General features: G+C 47.3%; 2 protein-coding genes across 2 annotated transcripts in view; both read right to left on the reverse strand.

The window, feature by feature from the left end:
* LOC134957687 (ATP-dependent RNA helicase A protein-like) overlaps positions 1-23,329 on the reverse strand; it is a 699,701-nt gene that overhangs the window by 260,922 nt on the left and 415,450 nt on the right. The gene's annotated exons all lie outside the window — the stretch shown is intronic.
* The window catches only part of LOC134957689 (ATP-dependent RNA helicase A protein-like), a 141,581-nt gene that overhangs the window by 61,990 nt on the left and 56,262 nt on the right, over positions 1-23,329 (reverse strand). The window contains exons 4-7 of the mRNA XM_063939768.1: positions 17,078-17,203; positions 16,788-16,899; positions 15,884-15,996; positions 9,212-9,360 (exon numbers count right to left, since the gene is read on the reverse strand). Of these exons, the coding sequence (XP_063795838.1) occupies positions 9,212-9,360; positions 15,884-15,996; positions 16,788-16,899; positions 17,078-17,203 (500 nt within the window). The remainder of the gene's footprint in view (positions 1-9,211; positions 9,361-15,883; positions 15,997-16,787; positions 16,900-17,077; positions 17,204-23,329) is intronic.

Genomic DNA, 23,329 nt, shown 5'->3' on the forward strand with positions numbered 1-23,329 from the left:
GGAAGAAAATCGACAGGGCCGAAATTTGAACCTTAAGGGACCCCAATTTGAGGCCCATAGACACTCCTGTTTGCAGGAAATGCAGGAATCGACAGAGTTGAAATTTCTTCGTGGGGCCTTCCTGGCCTCACACCACGCAACATATTTTCGCCACATGTGGTGATAATGTTGTGCGGTCACCTCCTTCCTGGCTTTGACCAGGGTAGGAATGACCTCTTCCGGAATGCCTTTTTCCCTTAGGATCCGGCGTTCCACCGCCATGCCGTCAAACGCAGCTGCGGTAAGTCTTGGAACAGACATGGTACTTGCTGAAGCAAGTCCCTTCTTAGCGGCAGAGGCCATAAGTCCTCTGTGAGCATCTCTTGAAGTTCCGGGTACCAAGTCCTTCTTGGCCAATCCAGAGCCATGAGTATAGTTCTTACTCCTCTACGTCTTATAATTCTCAGTACCTTAAGTATGAGAAGCAGAGGAGGGAACACATACACCGACTGGTACACCCACGGTGTTACCAGAACGTCCACAGCTATTGCCTGAGGGTCTCTTGACCTGGCGCAATACCTGTCCCGTTTTTTGTTCAGACGGGACGCCATCATGTCCACCTTTGGTATTTCCCAACGGTTCACAATCATGTGGAAAAACTTCCCGATTAAGTTTCCACTCTCCCGGGTGGAGGTCGTGCCTGCTGAGGAAGTCTGCTTCCCAGTTTCCATTCCCGGAATGAAACACTGCTGACAGTGCTATCACATGATTTTCCGCCCAGCGAAAAGTCCTTGCAGTTTTTGCCATTGCCCTCCTGCTTCTTGTGCCGCCCTGTTTACGTGGGCGACTGCCGTGATGTTTTTCCCACTGGATCAATACCGGCTGACCTTGAAGCAGAGGTCTTGCTAAGCTTAGAGCATTATAAAATTACCCTTAGCTCCAGTATATTTATGTGGAGAAAAGTCTCCAGACTTGATCACACTCCCTGGAAATTTTTTCCTTGTGTGACTGCTCCCCAGCCTCTCGGGCTGGCCTCCGTGGTCACCAGCATCCAATCCTGAATGCCGAATCTGCGGCCCTCTAGAAGATGAGCACTCTGTAACCACCACAGGAGAGACACCCTTGTCCTTGGATATAGGGTTATCCGCTGATGCATCTGAAGATGCGATCCGGACCATTTGTCCAGCAGATCCCACTGAAAAGTTCTTGCGTGAAATCTGCCGAATGGAATTGCTTCGTAGGAAGCCACCATTTTTACCAGGACCCTTGTGCAATGATGCACTGACACTTTTCCTGGTTTTAGGAGGTTCCTGACTAGCTCGGATAACTCCCTGGCTTTCTCTTCCGGGAGAAACACCTTTTTTTTGGACTGTGTCCAGAATCATCCCTAGGCACAGCAGACGTGTCGTCGGGATCAGCTGCGATTTTGGAATATTTAGAATCCACCCGTGCTGTTGTAACAGTATCCGAGATAGTGCTACTCCGACCTCCAACTGTTCCCTGGACTTTGCCCTTATCAGGAGATCGTCCAAGTAAGGGATAATTAAGACGCCTTTTCTTCGAAGAAGAATCATCATTTCGGCCATTACCTTGGTAAAGACCAGGGGTGCCGTGGACAATCCAAACGGCAGCGTCTGAAACTGATAGTGACAGTTCTGTACCACGAACCTGAAGTACCCTTAGTGAGAAGGGCAAATTTGGGACATGGAGGTAAGCATCCCTGATGTCCCGGGACACTATATAGTCCCCTTCTTCCTGGTTCGTTATCACTGCTCTGAGTGACTCCATCTTGATTTGAACCTTTGTAAGTGTTCAAATTTTTTAGATTTAGAATAGGTCTCACCTAGCCTTCTGGCTTCAGTACCACAATATAGTGTGGAATAATACCCCTTTCCTTGTTGTAGGAGGGGTAATTTGATTATCACCTGCTGGGAATACAGCTTGTGAATTGTTTCCCATACTGCCTCCTTGTCGGAGGGAGACCTTGGTAAAGCAGACTTCAGGAGCCTGCGAGGGGGAAACGTCTCGACATTCCAATCTGTACCCCTGGGATACTACTTGTAGGATCCAGGGGTCCTGTACGGTCCCAGCGTCATGCTGAGAGCTTGGCAGAAGCGGTGGAAGGCTTCTGTTCCTGGGAATGGGCTGCCTGCTGCAGTCTTCTTCCCTTTCCTCTATCCCTGGGCAGATATGACTCTTATAGGGACGAAAGGACTGAGGCTGAAAAGACGGTGTCTTTTTCTGCAGAGATGTGACTTAGGGTAAAAACGGTGGATTTTCCAGCAGTTGCCGTGGCCACCAGGTCCGATGGACCGACCCCAAATAACTCCTCTTCCTTTATACGGCAATACACCTTTGTGCCGTTTGGAATCTGCATCACCTGACCACTGTCGTGTCCATAAACATCTTCTGGCAGATATGGACATCGCACTTACTCTTGATGCCAGAGTGCAAATATCCCTCTGTGCATCTCGTATATATAGAAATGCATCCTTTAAATGCTCTATAGTCAATAAAATACTGTCCCTGTCAAGGGTATCAATATTTTTAGTCAGGGAATCCGACCAAGCCACCCCAGCTCTGCACATCCAGGCTGAGGCGATCGCTGGTCGCAGTATAACACCAGTATGTGTGTATATACTTTTTATGATATTTTCCAGCCTCCTGTCAGCTGGCTCCTTGAGGACGGCCCTATCTATAGACGGTACCGCCACTTGTTTTGATAAGCGTGTGAGCGCCTTATCCACCCTAAGGGGTGTTTCCCACCGCGCCCTAACTTCTGGCGGCAAAGGGTATACCGCCAATAATTTTCTATCGGGGGGAACCCACGCATCATCACACACTTCATTTAATTTATCTGATTCAGGAAAAACTACAGGTAGTTTTTTCACATCCCACATAATACCCTCTTTTGTGGTACTTGTAGTATCAGAAATATGTAACACCTCCTTCATTGCCCTTAACAAGTAACGTGTGGCCCTAAAGGGAAATACGTTTGTTTCTTCACCGTCGACACTGAAATCAGTGTCCGTGTCTGTGTCTGTGTCTGTCGACCGACTGAGGTAAAAGGACGTTTTAACGCCCCTGACTGTGTTTGAGACGCCTGGACAGGTACTAAATTTGTTTGCCAGCCGTCTCATGTCGCCAACCGACCTTGCAGCGTGTTGACATTATCACGTAATTCCATAAATAAGCCATCCATTCCGGTGTCGACTCCCTAGAGAGTGACATCACCATTACAGGCAATTTGCTCCGCCTCCTCACCAACATCGTCCTCATACATGTCGACACACACGTACCGACATATAGCACACACACACAGGGAATGCTCTGATAGAGGACAGGACCCCACTAGCCCCTTGGGGAGACAGAGGGAGAGTTTGCCAGCACACACCAAAGCGCTATATTTTACAGGGATAGCCTTATAATAAGTGCTCCCTTATAGCTGCTTTTATAAAATCACAATTTCGCCAAATTTTGCCCCCCCTCTCTTGATTTAACCCTGTTTCTGTAGTGCAGTGCAGGGGAGAGCCTGGGAGCCTTCCTGACCAGCGGAACTGTGTGAGGAAATGGCGCTGTGTGCTGAGGAGATAGGCCCCGCCCCCTTTTCGGCGGGCTCGTCTCCCGCTTAAAAATGGATTCTGGCAGGGGTTAAATATCTCCATATAGCCCCGGAGGCTATATGTGAGGTATTTTTTGCCAAAAAAAGGATTTTCATTGCTGCCCAGGGCGCCCCCCCCCCCAGCGCCCTGCACCCTCAGTGACTGCCGTGTGAAGTGTGCTGAGAGCAATGGCGCACAGCTGCAGTGCTGTGCGCTACCTTAAGAAGACTGAGGAGTCTTCTGCCGCCGATTCTGGACCTTCTTCTCTTTTCAGCATCTGCAAGGGGGTCGGCGGCGAGGCTCCGGTGACCATCCAGGCTGTACCTGTGATCGTCCCTCTGGAGCTAATGTCCAGTAGCCAAAGAAGCCAATCCATCCTGCACGCAGGTGAGTTCACTTCTTCTCCCCTAAGTCCCTCGATGCAGTGATCCTGTTGCCAGCAGGACTCACTGTAAAATAAAAAACCTAAGCTAAACTTTTCTAAGCAGCTCTTTAGGAGAGCCACCTAGATTGCACCCTTCTCGGCCGGGCACAAAAACCTAACTGAGGCTTGGAGGAGGGTCATAGGGGGAGGAGCCAGTGCACACCACGTGATCCTAAAGCTTTACTTTTTGTGCCCTGTCTCCTGCGGAGCCGCTATTCCCCTTGGTCCTTTCAGGAACCCCAGCATCCACTAGGACGATAGAGAAAAACTATAAGTGCCTCACACGATCCCCTAGTGCCCCAAACACCCCACTGCAACTGCTCACTGTCCAGGCTGAACGTCCCTGCAGCGTTGTGAAGATGGCCGCCAGCGCACGCTGAGCCACCGGGGCTGTTGGGAGCCGAGATCCCACCGCGGGGGCTGTTGGGAGCTGAGATCCCACCGCGGGGGCTGTTGGGAGCTGAGATCCCCCACACCCGTTATGGCGCCCAATTCAAACTTGCAAAGGCGCTAGTGTACCGTAGCGGGGGAGACCTGCATTCCCCGCCGGCAATGCGAGCTGCGGCCGGGACTGGGGAGTGTGGGTAAACTTACCGCTGCCGGATCTTCTGCCGACGGAGTGGCCCCGACACGCGCCACACGCAGCGGTGTCCGCCCATCTCCGGAGAGCCAGCGTCTCCTTCGGACGGGGACCAGCCCAAGCCGCTGCGATGGGACCCCGCCGGCAGCTCCCGCGGTGCAGACTGGCAGAGGCAGAGCTGCCAGTCTGAAGAAAGAAAGGGGCACAAAAAAAAAAAAAAAAAAACACCACCACACCCCTCAAGAGCAATTCGATCATCGAGGTATGGAAAAATTCTTATCCCCTGTTTGCGAAGCTAAAGCTGCCCCATAACCACCATAATCTTGGTGAATACTCTGGGGACTGTAGCCAACACAAAGGGTAAGGCTTAAACTGAAAATGTTGCTGGAGGATAGCGAACCTGAGATAACACTGATGGAACAATGCTATCGGCACATGCAAGTAAGAATCTTGTATATCAGAGATACCATGTAATCCCCTGGTTCCATGGCTAAAATTATGGAACGTAATGGTTTCCATATGGAACCTCGGTACCCAAATGTATTTGTTCAACATTTTGAGATTGAGAATGGGTCAAAACAACCCATTTGATTTCTGGCCCGAGAATAGGTTGGAGTAAAACCACTTCCTCCGTTGTTCCGGAGGTACTGGGACAATTACTCCTGACCGCAGCTATTTGTGAACTGCCTCTTGCAGTGCCCTGGCCCTCGTCTCTATGTGAGACAGGCTGGTACAAAAAAACCTTTGAGGCTGTTTTTTGAATGGGAAAACATAACCCCGAGATACCACTACCCAAGCGTCTGTTGTCGACTGCTGCCACATGTGTGCAAACTGAAGAAGACGGGCCCCCTACCTTGGAGTCCCCCAAGTGGAGGCCCACACCCTCAGGCTGATGGTTTCTGTTCTGGTTTGGAAGCTGGCCCTCTAGTGACCCACTGCTTCCTCGTTTTACCAGACTTATTGTACTGGGTTTGCTTAGGTTCATTCTTACCTTTTGATTTACCATGCCACCGAAATGGCCTAAAACCTGAACCCCTAGGTTTAGGAGTATAACCGGCAGGAAATTTAACCTTCTTGGATTCAGCTTCTGACTCCAGAATCTGTCTCAATTCCTTCCCAGAAAGACAAAGCTTCCAGAACCTTATTGGATTCGGAATCCGCTTTCCATGTACGTAGCCAAATTGCTCTGCGTGCGGCTACCGTTAAGGCTGAAGCTTTGGAAGCAATCGTACCCATATCCATTGCTGCTTCTTCTAAAAATAGTGCAGCCTGTTTAATATGAGCTATATGAGACTCCTGCTCCCTAGTAGGTGCTAAGAGCCCATTCTCTAATTCTTCAGCCCATTCAACTACCGCTTTTGCCATCCAGGCCGAGGCCATACCCGGCCTTATGACTGCCCCTGACGGGGAAAAAAATGTTTTTCAAAAAACCATCCACTCTCCTGTCTATGACATCATTTAATGATGTTGAATGCAAAAGGTAAAACGGATTTTCGAACCAGTCGAATGACGTGCGTATCTACTTTAGGAGGCACTTCTCTTTTTAAACAGTCCCCAGTTGGAAAAGGGTAGTTCGAACCCCATTTCCTTGGGATTTTATATTTCTTATTGGGCGTAGCACAAGGTTCCTCCATAATTTCCGTCAGTTCCTCTGACCCTGGAAATTCTACCCTCACTGTTCTGGGACGTTTAAACACAGGTGCTTTAGATTTTACTAAGGGATCAACTGAATCTTCAAGAGACAGAATAGCCTTCATTGCTCCAATTAACTCAGCTATATCTTCTGAGCTGAAGCCCTCTATTTGTTCTTCATAAGGTGAAGTAGAGTATATGGAGTCATCTGTTGTATCCTCCTGTGTAGCTTGCGAATTGGATGATATATGTACCTTCGGTTTATCAGCTTGATGACTTGTAGAACCTGTAGGGTCTATACCATAAGATGGGAGCTGCATGTAAGGGTTAACCGTGTAACCTATTCCTGCGATAGGAGCTGCAGGGGCCAACCTGTCGGCTATACTGGATAGAGTCTGTGCAAATATGGCCCAGGGTGGATCTATTTGTTGTTGAACAGGGATCTGCCTAGTAGTCTGCTGAAATGACAAGCAATTTGCACACAACCCATTATTTCCCAAGGATTGAGTTATTAACCCAACCTTGCAGGATAAACATGTTTTAAGTGCTGATGTTACTGTAGTAACCTCGTCACCTTTGCCGCTCTTAGACATGATAAATCATCAACTCATCCACAGTACTGTACAATCTGTGACTGAACACACTTTATATTGCATAAAAAGTGATATCAATCTGATCCCCAACCCAAGCACCAGCATTGAGGTTTAGAAAAAGAAACACTGACAAACCTATATAAACTCAGCAATCACACTAGCAGTCAGCCACATGATAATATGCTCATACAGTATGACTAATATCAACTACAAACATTTCAAGTATGTAGGCATACATTTACGGTTTTATCCAGTTATTTAAAGGAATTCAGACGCAATTACGGAGAATACTACAGTATTGTACAAAAACTCATATGCAATAGGCACTAAACTTAACTATTCATACTAACATAGTAGATAGAATTTTAGTGCTGTATAACCCTTACTCTGTAGAGTGGGATACAGGGAGACTCACCCCACTTCCAGGATCGATCAATACGTTAGCAAACCGCTGAGTGGATCCAGACGCTACTAGTCTACACAGCCGCTCCAGGATTGGACACAGACACTCAGTGAATGTTAGTGCATGCAGATGCTTTGTCTGCGACCCAGTCTCTTAGCGGTCAAACTTTAGTGTATACAGACGCAGCGCCATGCTGCGACCAAGATCCCTCGCGGTAGCGACCTGTAGAGCGTCTGACTCCCCACTGCTGGCATCAACCCTAGAGATCACAGCCTCAAACTATTCCTGGCGCCTTCTGATCCCTAAAGCCTAGCGCTAGAGCACCCGTGGTGGTGGCATGGGTAAAATAGATTTTCGCACAAGTCGAATGACGTGGGTATATACTTTAGGAGGCACTTCTCTTTTTAAACACTCCCCAGTTGGAAAGGGGTAGTACGAATCCCATTTTCTTGGGATTCTATATTTCTTATTAGGCGTAGCCCAAGGTTCCTCCATAATTTCCGTCGGTTCTTCTGACCCTGGAAACTCAACCCTCACTGTTCTGGGACGTTTAAACACAGGTGCTTTGGTTTTAACTACTGGCTCCACTGAATCTTCTAGAGACAGAATAGCCTTCATTGCTCCAATTAACTCCGCTATATCTTCTGAGCTGAAACCCTATTTGATCTTCATAAGGAGAAGCAGAGTATATGGAGTCATCTGTTGTATCATCCTGTGTATCCTGTGCATTAGATGATATATTTACCCTTGGTTTATCAGCTTGTTGACTTGTAGAAGCTGTAGGGACTATACAATAAAATGGGAGCTGCATGAATGGGTTAATCGTGTACCCCAGTGGTTCTCAAACTCTGTCCTCAGGACCCCACACAGTGCATGTTTTGCAGGTAACCCAGCAAGTGCACAGGTGTATTAATTACTCATTGACACATTTTAAAAGGTCCACATGTGGAGCTATTTATTTCACTTGTGATTCTGTGAGGAGACCTGCAAAACATGCACCGTACAGACGCAGCGGCCTATGCTGCGAGCGACCGAGTCCCCTCGTGGTAGTGTCTGCGATGGAAGTGAGGCAATGAGTTCATGGCGGGAGACGCACGGTAACTGGTCATGAACTGGGGGGAGGGACGACCAAAAGAGCGTCTGACTCCCCACTGCCGACATCAACCCTAGGGATCGCAGCCTCAAACTAATCCTGGCGCCTTATAATCCCTAAAGCCTAGAGCTAGAGCACCTGTAGTGATGGCGCGCCAGCTACTGTTTGGTAGTCTCCTCCCAAATCAGTGCGGCTGTGTCCGTATTCCCCCTCTAAGCGGAACCGATGCATTACCTTCTCCCCGTGCTCCGGCCGCAGTCTGGTAATGTCTGCTGGACCTGCTAGCAACATCCGACACACACGCCCGCCGAGTCAGCATTTGTACCGTGGGTAAGCGTTGTTGCGACCCGGCGGAGAGTTGTTGGAGCGACTCTTTCCAATATGCGTGTAAGACGCTGTGAGGAAAGTTCACTCAAAAAAGGTAAGACTAAAAATAAAATTAAAAATAAATAAATAAAAAAAGACTTAAGGCTGCCAAACACAGCAGCACTGTGACCATGGTCCGACTCCTGCCATACCAAACAAAAAACTGATTTGACTGAGTCGGTGGGCGGGATTATATGGACGGTGCATCCTGGGAGGCCACAAAGCTTGTGATCGATTTGGTGCCAATCCGCTGACGCTCAAGCATATCCCAATGTTATCCTGTGGATAACCTGTGGACCCAGCCGGAGAAATAAAGACTGGCTTGGAGGGTGGACATAGTAGGGGAGGAGCTAGCCACATTGTTAAAGTTTTAAAATGCCAGCTCCCAGTTACTGCCTGCTATATCCCCATTGTGACTGCTCTCCAGTGTCCCCTAGTGGATGGAGAAAATGACACTTATAAACGTTACACGTCATTAACTTCAGAGAATACTAAATATTTTAGCAAACAAAGATTTAACAAAGCTGTAACAAACCAACCTGTTGCGGCCACGTCCCACTTGTGTGTTCTTGTATACTGCTCGTGATGGGTCATTCTGAAAAAACTCATTAAGACGAGCTTTTGCTTTCTCAAGTGTCCAGCTCTCACTTGGCCCTGCATTTGGGTCCACTCCTCCTGCCTGCAGAGTCTAAGCATAGAGGAGAGTAGGGGAGTTGGGGGGGGAGAAAGGTATGTTGATGACAAAACTGTATAGTGTGTGAGCCTGCAACTGAACAGGATAGTGGTCAGGAAAGACCATGTTCTATTTTATGGAGTACAGGTTGAGTCTCCCATATCCAAAAGTAAAAAACAGATTTATTTATTTTCAGCACCATTGATAAGATAAGTGACATCATTGCTCTCTGAAGGTTCAATGTATAAAAAATAAAAAAAAAATAAAAAAATAAAAAAAAGGGGTTTAATGCACAAAATTCTTAGAAAACAGGATTTTGGTACTTACCGATAAATCCCTTTTCTCCGATAGGGGACACTGGAGTTACACTGGGTGATGAGTGGAGTCTGGCACTTTAAATTTCTATAGAATTGTAGTTACTGAACCTCTATATCCCACTAGACTCAATTTAGATTAACCAAGCCCGAGTGGAGACGAGATTAGAGACCGAGGGGAGGGAGCAAAAAAAAAAAAAAAAAGGACATAGAAAAAGGAGGAACAAGGTGAAACATACTGCAGAAAACCACCATGCAGTCATAACAAATCAGGAACAATGCAAAGAAAAGAACAGCGCTGGGCAGGCATTCAGTGTCCCCTATGGAATCGGAGAAAGGTATTTATCGGTACTAAAATCCTATTTTCTCCTTCATCCAGTAGGGGATACTGGAATTACACTGGGATTGTCCCAAACCCCCACCCCTTCCCCTGGGTGAGAGCACAGACACACCTGCAAAACCCTGCATCAAAGTGCATACAGGTACCAAAACAATAAGCAGCCCAAGAGGTACCAACCGAGTGTGTGGAATCCAGGCGGTGGCCGAGCACTGGCCACATAAACCTGTTGAATAGCCAGATAAATCCACCTGGCTGAGATCTGCGTGGAGGTAGACCAACCTCGCCTGGCAGCATCATATAGAACAAACAGGGAATCAGATTTGCACAGGGCCGTTGTACGAGCAATCTAGATCCGGAGAGTCCAAACCACATCAAGAGACGATGAAGAAGCATCTTCAGCTGAAAACACAAGATCCACAATAGGCTGATTGAAGTGGAGACCACATTGGGAGACCACATTGGGCAAGAAGGCTGGCGTCAAGCGAAGCCCAGCTCTATATGGTTAACGACAGGACAAAACACCAAGCTCAGTCATCCTCAAAGCAAAAGCCAAGAGTAACAGTCTTCCAGGACCGGAACTTAAGGTCCACATCCTCCAGGGCCTCAAACACAGCCGATTGGAGAAGGTCAATACTAGGATGAGATCCCAAGGAGCAGTAGGAGGTACAAAAAAAAAAAAAAAGCTAGACACGGAGTGCACCCTGTAAGAAAGTCTGAAGTTCTGGAATCAGGGCCAACAGTCGCTGGGAAAAAAAAAAAAAAAAAAAAAAAAAAAATCGAACATGGACAAGGCTGACACTTCTACCTTCAGCGAACCCATATGAAAGCCTACATCCAGACTTGCTGCAGGTAGAGAAGCAGGCAGAAAAAGTCTGAAGGAAGTAGTGAAGAACCCATGGCGTTCATACCAAGCCACATAGAACTTCCAAATGTGACGATAGTGTTTGGCCGTCACCAGCTTCTGGGATTGAAGCATAGTGGATATAACAGTTTATAACTGCTGTAAGTCGGGGTACATAAAGGGACCATGCTGAAGATGAGCCCTGAGCGTCAGTGGCCACAGATTGTATGCGAGAAGCAGAAGGTCAGAGTACCACGCTAGTTGTAGCAAATCCGGAGCCACCAGTATTGACTGTGGTGGACTCACGCTTGATGTGTTTGAGCAACAGTGGCATAAGAGGAAATTGTGGCAATAGATACACCAGACGGTACCGCTACGTAAAGGCCTGAGCATCCACCACCCCCCGAAACCTGGAGCAATACTTTGGTAGCTGCTGATTCTGCTGAGAGACTATAAAGTCGATCTGAGGCCCAGCCCAACGCCAGATTAGCTGCTGGAACACTTACGGATAAAGGGCCCATTTCCCGGGATGGTGATCCTGGCGACTGAGATAGTCTGCCTCACAGTTTTCGACTCCAGGTATGAACACGGCACAGCTGCCTGTGGCGTCTTTACGATCACTGTAACTGCGAGTTCCCCTTGTAAATGTATGCATGCCACGTCCGTGGCATTGTCTGACAACACTTGGAATAGCAGTCCCTGACGAAGGAGGAGGAAAAGCATTGTACATTGTGGGAAAAAGGAGATTTATGGTAAGACTTACCATTGTTAAATCGTTTTCTGCGAGGTACACAGGGAACAACATCGGGGTGTAGAGTTGGATCTTGATCCGAGGCACTAACAGGCTAAAGCTTCGACTGTTCCCAAGATGCACTGCACCACCTCCTCTACATCCCCGCCTCCAGGCACTCAGTTTTGTTAGCCACATACAACCACATTCTCACGACAGGAGAAGGTACCAGCAGCTAATGCCATACAAACCCAAAGAAGCTAAGTACGTCAGGGTGGGCGCCCTGTGGAATCCAGTGTACCTCGCAGAAAGATTTAACAATGGTAAGTCTTACCATAAATCTCCTTTTCTGCAGCGGGGTACACTGGTATTTCACAGGGAATAATATCGGGGATGTCCTAAAGCAGTTCCTCATGGGAGGGGACGCACTGTAGCGGGCACACGAAAACGGCGTCCAAAGGAGGCATCCTGGGAGGCGGAAGTATGAAAGGCATAGAACCTAATGAACATGTTCACTGAGGACCACGTAGCCGCCATGCACAATTACTCAAGGGTCGCGCCACAGCGGGCCGCCTAAGAAGGTCCAACAGACCGAGTAGAATGGGCTTTGATGGTAGCAGGAGCTGGAAGTCCAGCCTTTACATAAGCATGTGCAATCACCATTCTAATCCATCTGGCCAAGGTCTGCTTGTTACCACCGACCAGGACCGAAACAAGAGAATACGGCGAGCTAAAAATGGATGTCAAAGTAGCCTTGGCCGCCAGAATACCTGCATCTGAAGCGGCTTCTTTAATGTAATGAGATGCCATGACAATATAAGACACATTGCCTGGCATGTTTAGAAAAATTGAACGGAAACTAAGCCTCAGTGTCCGGAGCCCACGCCTCAATGGCTTCTGCGGACCAAGTAGCCACAATGGTAGGCCTATGCGCAGCCCCTGCGAGGGTATAGATAGCTTTTAAGCAGCCCTCCACATGCTTATCAGTCTGCTCCTTGAGAGAAGTGACGGTAGTGACAGGCAAAGCAGATGACACCGCCAGCCGAGCAATTTGCAAATCCACCAGCGGTGGTGTTTCCCAATTTTTACTCAAGTCTGCCGCAAGGGGATAGCATCTTCTTGTGCGGGGTGAATTTCTTTCCTGGGTTCTCCCAGGATTCCTGGCGTATGGCAACAAAGTGGTCAGAATGAGGTAAAACCAATTTAGTAACCTTCTGACGTTTGAACCTGTCAGGTTTTTTTTTAGATGTAGTAGCAGGCTCAGGACCACCATCTATCTGAAAAATGAGCCTGATAGCCTCTAATAGATCAGGAACATCCACCTGTGAAAGATTCCCCATCAGAAACATCATGATCAGAGTCTGTGGGGTCAGTATATACGCCATCTTCATCACAAGAGGTATCCGGAACATGCGTGGATTGAGAGGAAGTAACAGCCCGCTTAGAGGACTTCTTAGTTTTAGTCTTAGGCGGGCGAGGGTCAGGAATACGTTTATCCAAAGAGTTATTCAATTGCTGTAACTGAGTAGACAGACCATCTGTCCATGGCGGATTAACCGCATGGACCATACAAGGCTGATAAGGTACAGACTGTCCCACAGGGGGCGCGAGTCTAGTTGCCAGCATAGTCAGTAAATTAGAAAAAGCAGCCCAAGGCGGGAACTGATGTGCCCCCGTTGTCACAAACTGTCTGGGGGGTACAGAACCCCCAAAACCTGAACCCTCCACAGCCATGTTGCCCTCAAATGCATCTGGGACATCATAACCGCGCACGGCGGAATCAGCCCCATCACCCCCTGTAACTAACATGATATGAAAGCGTAAACCACAGGCGACAGTACAATATCAGTAGATAAAATACCAAACACATCAACCCCGCCCCCCGTGCAGTGAAACAGCACAAACAGGATTTCTGAGGTAAAATGTGACTGATGAACAGAAAAATACAAAATAGGTATTTCCTGTGAAATATCTGTATCATCTAATAACCCTGACGCACAGAGCCTCTCTCAGGTTACAGAATATAGGGATATATAAGATAGTAGGAGTGAGATACACGGAGTAGAGATCACCCAGCAGCTATATGCACACATTCACATGTACAATGCAGGAATTATGACAAACAATAAAACTGCACTGGACTAGCAATACTATTACCGAGTACAGCTATGTATATAAACAGATATATCAATGCACAGTAAAAACTGGATGAATATCACAGGGTACCTGTACTAAATAACCCTGAAGTATGCACTTGTTCTTAACTAACACTGTCTAAACGACATGTGGAATACTTAAGTGTCCTGTAAATGCACAGTGCTGATGATGCAGGCGGCATCACCCAGCAGTCCCAGAATCAGCGCAGCTGTGCATAATGGCGCACAAACGCTGACAGGGAGTGAGGGAGACAGATGCAGCTCCAGGGCGGGAACATTTACTCTAAATGGCGCCCAGGGCTGGGGGAGGGGCTAAAGGCCAGAGCCTTATCCCCTTGCTGAACTTTACCACTAAGTGCTGCGGACCTTAATAAAATGGATTATAGCCTTTTCCAAACTGTCCCCTTGCCCTGGTCTAGTGGGGTCCCTGTACTACCACAGTGTCCATGCCAGCGCACGGCCCGCCTCCTAATGGCCGCGGCTGATAGAGTGCCTGGGGGACCCTCTTACCTCCTCTGTGTGTGCGGCCACGCGATCCCGGGGAACTTCGGTTAGTGTGTGCGCCCGGGTGAAGAACCAGAGCCTCCGCTGTAAGTACCCGGCAACCAGGGACGCGGGGGTATACAATGCCAATGTGGGAGGTGATGGAGCTGCAGCAGATGTCAGAATGACATCTAGCACTAAGAGTGCCTCTGCTGCAGCCTTTGAACTCTTCTATCTTCTTTAAAATAGCTCTTCTTGGGGCTGCTCAGCAGCCCTGCCTGTTAGCTGCCTGCACTGCAGGCACCAACTTACAAACTGAGCTCCTGTGCACGGAGGCGGGGTTATAGAGGAGGCGGCGCTGAGCATCTTGGGAACAGTCAAAGCTTTTAGCCGGTTGGTGCCTTGGATCAAGATCCTACTCTATACCCCCAATGTTATTCCCTGTGGAACCCTAGTGTACCCAGCTGCAGAAGAAACATTTACCTTTACCTTACATTAACCATCTGAAGTGGCTGCATTCTCTGCCATTTGTGCACATAGACAGGGGAGACATATACGGTACTCAAACACACAGCAGACTGCACACAATCTGATAAGCTAACGTAGCACATAGGCTACACCCTGAATCTGGCTTGCCAGAGATAATGGTCAGCACACAGAACTGCACTCAGAATCTGTAGAGCCAGTAGGAACAGGCAGTACAGAAAGAAGAAACACTGTAGCAGCTATAGGGAGGGAGGGAGGACCCACAGAATTGCAGTGGATATGCCCCGCACCCATACAAACTCTGTAATGCAACTCATGGCTCTTGATAGTACGGAGCCTATGAGAGGAGCCGTCATATGTGCTTGCTGCTGCTCAGTGGTGCACTACTGTGCTGGTACTCAGTAGTGTGCTGATGCTGGTGCCCAGCACGGTACTTAGAAAATGGCGGGCGTCCGTGTGCGGAAGCACGCCAGTATGGAGAGGAAGTTCAGGTCTCCTTGGGCTGTTGGGATGGTCAAGCAAAAGGGTTACTCGGATGCTTCAGAAAGGCTGTTTGGTGATCTGTATGGCGCCTCTGCAGTTAAAGTTACGGTCTGTTTCCTGTTAGGGCTGAGCTGGGGAACCCGCACTGCAATGCTGTATCCAGAGCAGTCTGTGAATGGAACTGAATAGAGCCTCTGCAGTTAAATATGCTCCTGTCAGCACTGGGCTGGGGGACCCGTGACTGTGTAAAATCCTCCTCCTGCTAATCAAGGGGGCTGGGAAAAACTTCCGCTGTCCGCCTGTGGCCAGGGACCCAGACACTGGCCTGAGTCTGCCAGATCAGTCTTCGGTGAATCAATAAAAGAAAAGAAAAAGTAAAAAAGAAACAGACTCCATCAGGCACAAACAGGGTGTGGGAGCCAACTCCGATACATAACACAGTGTAACAACAGTGTCCCCTAGTGGATGGAGAAATACTGTATAAATTATTTTTTTCCGGGTGTGTGTATATAAGATATGAAACACAGATGCATTCTGAGTCTAGACTTGGATCCCATCCCCAAGATCTCATTAGGGAATGCAAATATTACAAAATATGGAATTGTCCGATATCCAAAATACCTCTGGTCCCAAACATTGTGGATAAGGGAGACTTAACCTGTATTTACAAAAACAGGGGGAAAAAAAAAAAAAAAAAAATCTTACCTGAGCCTCCTGTTCATCATTCCTGGCATAATAATCATTCACGTTGGCTCTATGCTCCCAATTCGAACCACCACTTTGAGGACCGTACCGAGTATTGCCGACAGCAGGTGGCCCTTAAGAGAAAGCATTATAGTATAGACATTTAGTGGAGTAATTTGAATAATTTTAAGACTAAACCGCTAAAATCATCCACAACTGTAAAGCAATGGCAGGTTTTAAAGCAGGGAAATAATTCAGTGACTATGGATGTACACTCCCTTTCCTACTATGAAAACTAAACCCATGCCCAGTATCGTGCTGTGAGCTTGCAGCACAGAGCTACTGTAATCACTCTGGTCCTCTTTAATAGAATTCAAGTACTAATAGTAAGCCGTTTTGAATGGACCAACATAAAAATAGTAGTTAACTAAATAGTACAGTGGCTGAAAGTGTCTGTAAGAGATATAGTTTATGGAGGGATACTGGATATCCCGTTTTAAACTAGGTTTAATTGAAGCATTAAGGAAAATGGTGTAGGGCAACAAGGTACAAACCAGATTTTTTTTTTTTATATATATATATATATATATATATATATATATATATATATATATATATATAGATATATATATATAGATATATATATATAGATATATATATAGATATATATATATAGATATATATATATAGATATATATATATATATATATATATACACACACACACACATATATATATATATATATATATATGTGTATACACATATATATATATATACACACACACACATATTATATATATATATATATATATATATATATATACACACACATACATACATACATACATACTTCACAGATATTTCCATAGTACACCACCGCCGCCCCCACCCCCATCATTTCATGCTGCTCTAACTGACACATACCAACAGCTTCTGTCTGCATGTTGAAGTAGGGCTGTGATGGTCCTCCAGAAGGGCCATCAAATTCTTCCGATTCGATTGGTTCAAATTCATCTGTATAATCTCCATGCCCAGTCTGCAATTAAACCAAGATGCCAGTCCATGTAAACATAGTAACTACTAAGTATCCCCCCCTATTGTATATGGCTAGAATGTCATACAAAAACCAAAGCAACCGTAATCTTCCAAAAGTAACACATTTTGTCCAAAAAAATATATAATTCACAGATGTCACCAACTGCAATTAATGGTACCTCGTCACTTCCGATTTCGGCTATTTGAATCAAGTAATTCACTAAATCTTGGGCTGCATTTCTCTGGGCATCCTTTTTGGTGGTAGAACTCCCCTCGCCCACGTAATTATATCCAAGGACACGAACCTATTGAAATAAATAAGATAGTGGAATGAACAGATTGTAACCCCTTGTATCAGTACATAACACACAAGGAAATGGTTTCTGATAACCACAGCTCGGACAGAAAAAAAAAAAGAGAGAGGACGACGCTTTACAAATGTTCTGGTACATTTTTCTTCCTACAAAACACAGCAAGTTCCTTGAGAAACTCTAACACCAAAGAAAAGCTCCATGCACAGTTCCATTATTCCCCCACACACACCTCACACAAATTCATTATACTAGATGGGAAACACATCATGGCTCAAAAGCATACAGCAATTACACAGTATCCTATGTAGTCACTGATTCCACAGTTACTACAGCCTCAACAGGTTGGATCTGTACCTGGCCTGCAGGCTGGAAATTAACTTCTGAGAATTACTGCAGCTGCTACTATGCTTAGACGAATAGAAAAAAGACTTCATCACTCCAAGTAGCTAAATTGTCCTTGGGATATATTTATCAATAGGCTTCTCAGCCGATTTGACCACAAAATGTAAAGTATTAACTGCATATTCCAGCGTTTTGCATTATTAGTCCTGCTTTAAATTTTAAGGTTGACCCCACCAGCAATTGCTTTGTAAATATACACTCTTGACTTTTACGTTACCAGATACAACTGTATTACAGGACACCATCTCTACTCAGATTTCAGACATCAGTGTTTACCCATTCAGTGAAGGGCTGGATAAATCTGTCCCCTGCCCATCTGGTCTATCATTAGAACCCCTAGGAAAAAAATATTTTGGTACTTACAGAACTGAAGATGGCTCCTACCCCTCTATACTCCACTGGCCTCAGTTAAGATTAACCAAGCCTGAGCGGAGACAGAGTACAGCCAACATAGGAAGGAAGAAAAGGAAAATGAGGTACCCATCAAGAAAAGTCCAAAGACCGAAACAGAGAAGAACACCACACTGCAAACACCCCGGATAACAATGTAGGAATGAAAACCATTGAGAGGTCGTCCCAAACGGAATCGGAGAAAGGAAATTAACAGTAAATACCAAAATCCTGTTTTCTCCTTCATCCACTAGGGGATACTGGAGTTACACTGGGGATGTCCCAAAGCTTTCCTCCTGGGTGGGAAGGCATCGAGAAACCAGCTGAACCCTGTGACCAAACCCAGATTCAGTGGCTATAAAGGTATCAAAACGATAAAAACTTGAGAAACGTATGAATCATGGACCAAATGGCCGCACAGCAAAGTTGAGAAGCAGAAGCTCCTCATCTACCAGCCCAGGAGGTTCCAACCGAGCGAATAGAATGAGCAGAGATAGAGTTGGGTGGAGGTCGAGCATTGGTGACACAAGCCTATCTAATAAACGCAGTTTGGAGCCACCTGTAAAAGGTCTGATTAGAAGCCTGCCAGACCCTTCTGGAGGCATCATAGAGAACAAACAAGGAATCCATTTTGCGCACGGAAGCAGTACGAGAAGCAAACTGCTTCTGAAAAGCCCTAACCACATCCAGAGACTGAAGATGCATTGTCACAGGCAAAGTCCAAAAGGTACCAACCCAGGATGACCACGCCAATACCTCCGCATTTAAACCCATGCTAGTGTCTTTTTCAAGTCTTTTACTGCCCTTGAAAAATACCCTAGCATCTGATGAAACACGTCAGCTTTGGTGTGGTACATGTGGATTTTGCTGGTGACAGTGTTGCTGATCCAGGAGAGACATGGGTCTCCATAGCATCTCACATCATGCTTAATAGAACTGATTTCTACTAGTTCTAAAAGCCTTCCTGGAAAAAGGGGGTAATTCAGATCTGATAGTAGATGTGTTAAATTTAGCACATCAACGATCATTTACTCAGACATGCGGGGAAAGCCCAGCACAGGGCTAGTCCGCCCCGCATGTCAGGCTCTGCCCCCCGCTAGGGTGCAAAAGAATCACACGGCAGCAATGCTTTTGTACCCGGCGAGTAGCTTCCTGCCTCCTGCATTCTAACGCCGTTGACACGCCTCCTGCCGCCCCATGACCGCCTCTGCCTGTCAATCAGGCAGAGGCTATCGCAGCCCAGAGATGCTATTAGCATCTCACTGGGCTCCCAGGGTGCACGTGCGTACTCCACAAAAAAAGGAATTCAGACTGCGATCGATAAGTTTGGCAGTACTGAACTTGTATGCATCATAATTCTTAGCAGCACATCAGGTGAAGTAAGAATTCCAGACCCTATAACAAATCCTAGCAGAAGCTGGTTTACGGGCTTTCAACATAGTTTGAATGACTGCCTCAGAGAATCCTTTGGCCCTCAGGAGGGATCTTCAAGAGCCACGCTGTCAAAGCCAGTCAAGCCAGATCCTGGAAGACACAAGGGCCCTGAACGAGGAGGTCTGGGTGTTGAAGTAGAAGAGGACACTCTACCGAGAGACCCTGCAGGTCTGAGAACCAATGCCGTCTAGGCCACGCTGGAGCGATTAGAAGTAGTATTCCCCCTTCTTGCTTGAACTTCCGAATTACCCAGGGCAAAAAGTGACACCGGAGGGAACACGTATGGCAACTGAAAGATTCATGGAATTGCCAGTGCATCCCACGAACGCTGCTTGAGGATCCCTTGTTCTTGCTCCGAAGACAAGAACCTTGTGATTGTGTCGAGACGCGATCAGGTCTACATCTGGTAGACCCCACTTGTCCACTAGTAGTTGAAAGACTTCGAGATGAAGACTCCACTCTCCGGCGTGTACGTCCTGACGACTGAGGAAGTCCGCTTCCCAGTTGAGGACCCCCAGAATGAACACTGCCGACATGGCGTCCCGCCCATTGAAGAATCTGTGACACTACCATCATTGCCATGCGGCTTCGTGTGCCGCCTTGATTTATGTACGCCACCATGGTGGCGTTGTCCGACTGTACTTCAACAGGCCTGTTCTGTACCAGAGGCAGGGCCAATTTCAGAGCATTGAAACTACCCGTAGCTCCAGAATATTTATCGGGAGGAGAGATTCCTCCCTGGTCCACCTACCCTGAAGAGAGTGTTACTCCAACACTGCGCCCCAACCCCGCAGACTGGCATCCATCGTTAGGAGGACCCAGTTGGAGATCCAGATACGGCAGGATCCTGACGCCTTGATGACGGAGAAAGGCCATCATGACTGTCATGACCTTGGTGAAGACCCGAGGAGAGTAGTCAGTCCAAAAGGCAAGGCTTGGAATTGATAATGGAGGTTGCCAATAGTAAACTGCAGATACTACTGCTGAGACATAGCAATATTTATGTGTAGGTAAGCATCCTGTATGTCCAGGGATACTATATAATCCTTGGGCTCCAAAGCCAGAAACGAGCGAAGAGTTTCCATACAGAGTTTTGATTCTTTGAACAAATTTGTTCAAAGACTTGAGGTTGAGAATGGGCCGGGAAGAACCATTCGGCTTCAGAACTAGGAACAGCATTGAATAGTACCCCCTGCCTCTGAGCCAGAGGCATCGACACTATCACTCCTGTGTCCAGGAGGAATTGCACCACCAAATGTAGGGTTTTTGCTTTTAACGGATCCGAAGGGATAACCGAACAAATCTGGCAAGGGGGACGTTTCCTGAAAGAGATAGCGTATCCGAGAGAGACAACTTCCCTCACCCAGGCATCTGTAACCATACCTGGGCGAACCGCAGAAGTCGGCCTCCCACCCTGGGGTTCCCCAGGGGGAGGCCTGCCTGTCAGCCTGCTTCCAAATCAGACAAGCCTGCTGCATGACGGGGCGGGCCTCCCCCTGGGGAACCCCAGGGTGGGAGGCAGACTTCTGCAGTTCGCCAAGAATGTTTAGGTTTGTGCTTAGAAGTTTTGGAAGCACAAGCTTGTCTCGGGTACGCCTGACCCTTTGCTTTACCCGGAGGTAAATCAGGATTTTGGTACTTACCGATAAATCCCTTTCTCCGATTCCACAGGGGCCACTGGAGTGTAGTTACAATGGGGAGATAGTAGGTGGTATTGGTAGCTGGCACTTTAAAAATTCTCACACTGTGGCTAGCTCCTCCCCTACTATCTCCCCTCCAAGCCAGTCTACGTTAAACTGTGCCCGAGGAGAGCTGTAATAAACAAACCGTAAGGTAGAGGAGGTTAACGACGCCCTGTAAACCAGGCGAACACAAACTAAACCTGGAACAGAACCTGACAAAAAACCAGGCTAGCCTGAACCCAACAAGCAGTCATATGGTGATCTGCAATCGTTAATCAAACAAAAATCAGGAGAAACAGCGCTGGGCGGGCGTCCAGTGGCCCCTGTGGAATCGGAGAAAGGGATTTATCGGTAAGTACCAAAATCCTGATTTCTCCTTCATCCACTAGGGGCCACTGGAGTGTAGTTACAATGGGGACGTCCCAGAGCTCCCAAAAACGGGTGGGAAAGCGCTGAGAGTCCTGTAAAAACTGCTCGGCCAAACAGTGATGCAGAGGCCGTAAAAGTGTCAAACTTGTAGAATTTGACAAAACGAATGTCGGTTTGACCAAGTAGCCGCCCGACAAAATATTCATGGAGACCCCGCGGGCGGCTGCCCACGAAGGTCTTACAATGCGCGTAAAGCGCGCTGAAATGGAAAACGGAGGCTCCCTAGTAACCGCCAAGAAGACTGTCTGATGATCAGATGTATCCAACTGTCCAGCATATGCTGGGACCCCGGCTATTTAGTACGGGAGCATCGTCCAGAGCAAAGAAGAAAAAACACTTCATCGAATAGCCTGAGACCTCTGTAGAGAGAGTTGACGAGCCCTGACAACATTCAGAGAGGATTGAAAACCACTAGTGTCAGATTTATATGAAAAATGGACCTCCCCTCTGGAAGAAACGACCGCTGAGGCCGAAGCCGAGCCCGGGGAGTTGCCAATAGAGTACTCCCTGAACAAGAGGCCGAACTTACGGCCGCTAGGCTAATCTCATTTGGAAGAAAAGCGAAAAAGGCAGAGACCTAAAATTCCGGTCACTGTGGTTTGAAGCGCAGCGGAGCAAAAAACCTCCCAGAGAAACCAAAGATGAATGGTAACTGGAAGAAGGGGGAAAAACCCCTTTTATCTTCATTATGTTCCATAAAGTTTTCCCAAAGTGGCAAAAGCGAGAAGAGGTAATAGACTTCTGAAATCGGAGCCCAGTAGGCCTAACCGAACTAGGGAACTCCTCCCTTCTGAGGTCTCGTGAACAGTCACACGGGTAACCGAAACCAGTGTAAAATTGAACAAGGAGAAAAAAGGAGCCTGTTGAAGTAGACAGTCCAGTCGAGGTAGGAGCCAAGGCTCCTCTACTGACAACAGGCGTATCTGTATCTTCAAGTCATGCGTGGCCCAACCAGCGCCACCGAGAGGACTAGCACGCATAATCCCCTCCTGTGTTACTGAACCTGAAGTAGAAATAGAAAAGGAGGCAGGATAGAATAACCAGAAAACTCCCCGGAGCCCTGAGGGCCTCCACGGCTACTGCCGTCCGAGAGTAATAAAGGGTTAAAGAGTCAGTCAGAACGCCCTGAGGTCGATCCGAAATCTCCGCCCACAGCGGACCAGCTGACAAAACTCCGGGGCATGTTCCCTCACCCAGGAGTCTGACCTGGTGGCTTGATCTGGAAACAAGATTGTTGTCCCCCGCTCCGAGAGGAATGGAGGCGACCACTCATTACGTCGCAACTTGACTGAAGAAATAGAGTCTCTGGTGCCGAGGAATGAAAAAACCTCTGACGGACCCTGTTGAGAAACGTCTATGCGGAGCATAAATTGGATCTGTGTCGAATCAGAAGCTCGTGGATCCTCCGGATATTCAGAAGCCACCTAATGTACAGAGTGGGATAGTAGCAGTAAATTGTCCCATTAGGGAACCAACGTCACCCACTGCCCTTGAAAAAGAGTTATTCTGTTATCTTCCTAAACTCTGTGGGAGCGGAAGAGAGAGGAGTAAAGGACTTACAGTGAAAATGAGAATCCTGTTAAGGGGGAATCTGAGAAAAAGCCTGTCCAACGGAAATCAGTAAACAGGCATCTCTGAAGACAAGGGACACGTAAAACTCCCTTTCTTGTTTAAACTAGCAATCACAGACTAAAAGGATTGTAAGGCCAGAATAGGCCTGTCCGAGCCACTTGGCTTCGGAACGTGAAAAGAAAACAAAGGCCTGAGAACTGTCCTAATT

This window comes from Pseudophryne corroboree, chromosome 9, assembly GCF_028390025.1.
Source record: "Pseudophryne corroboree isolate aPseCor3 chromosome 9, aPseCor3.hap2, whole genome shotgun sequence".
Classification (NCBI taxonomy): Eukaryota; Metazoa; Chordata; class Amphibia; order Anura; family Myobatrachidae; genus Pseudophryne; species Pseudophryne corroboree.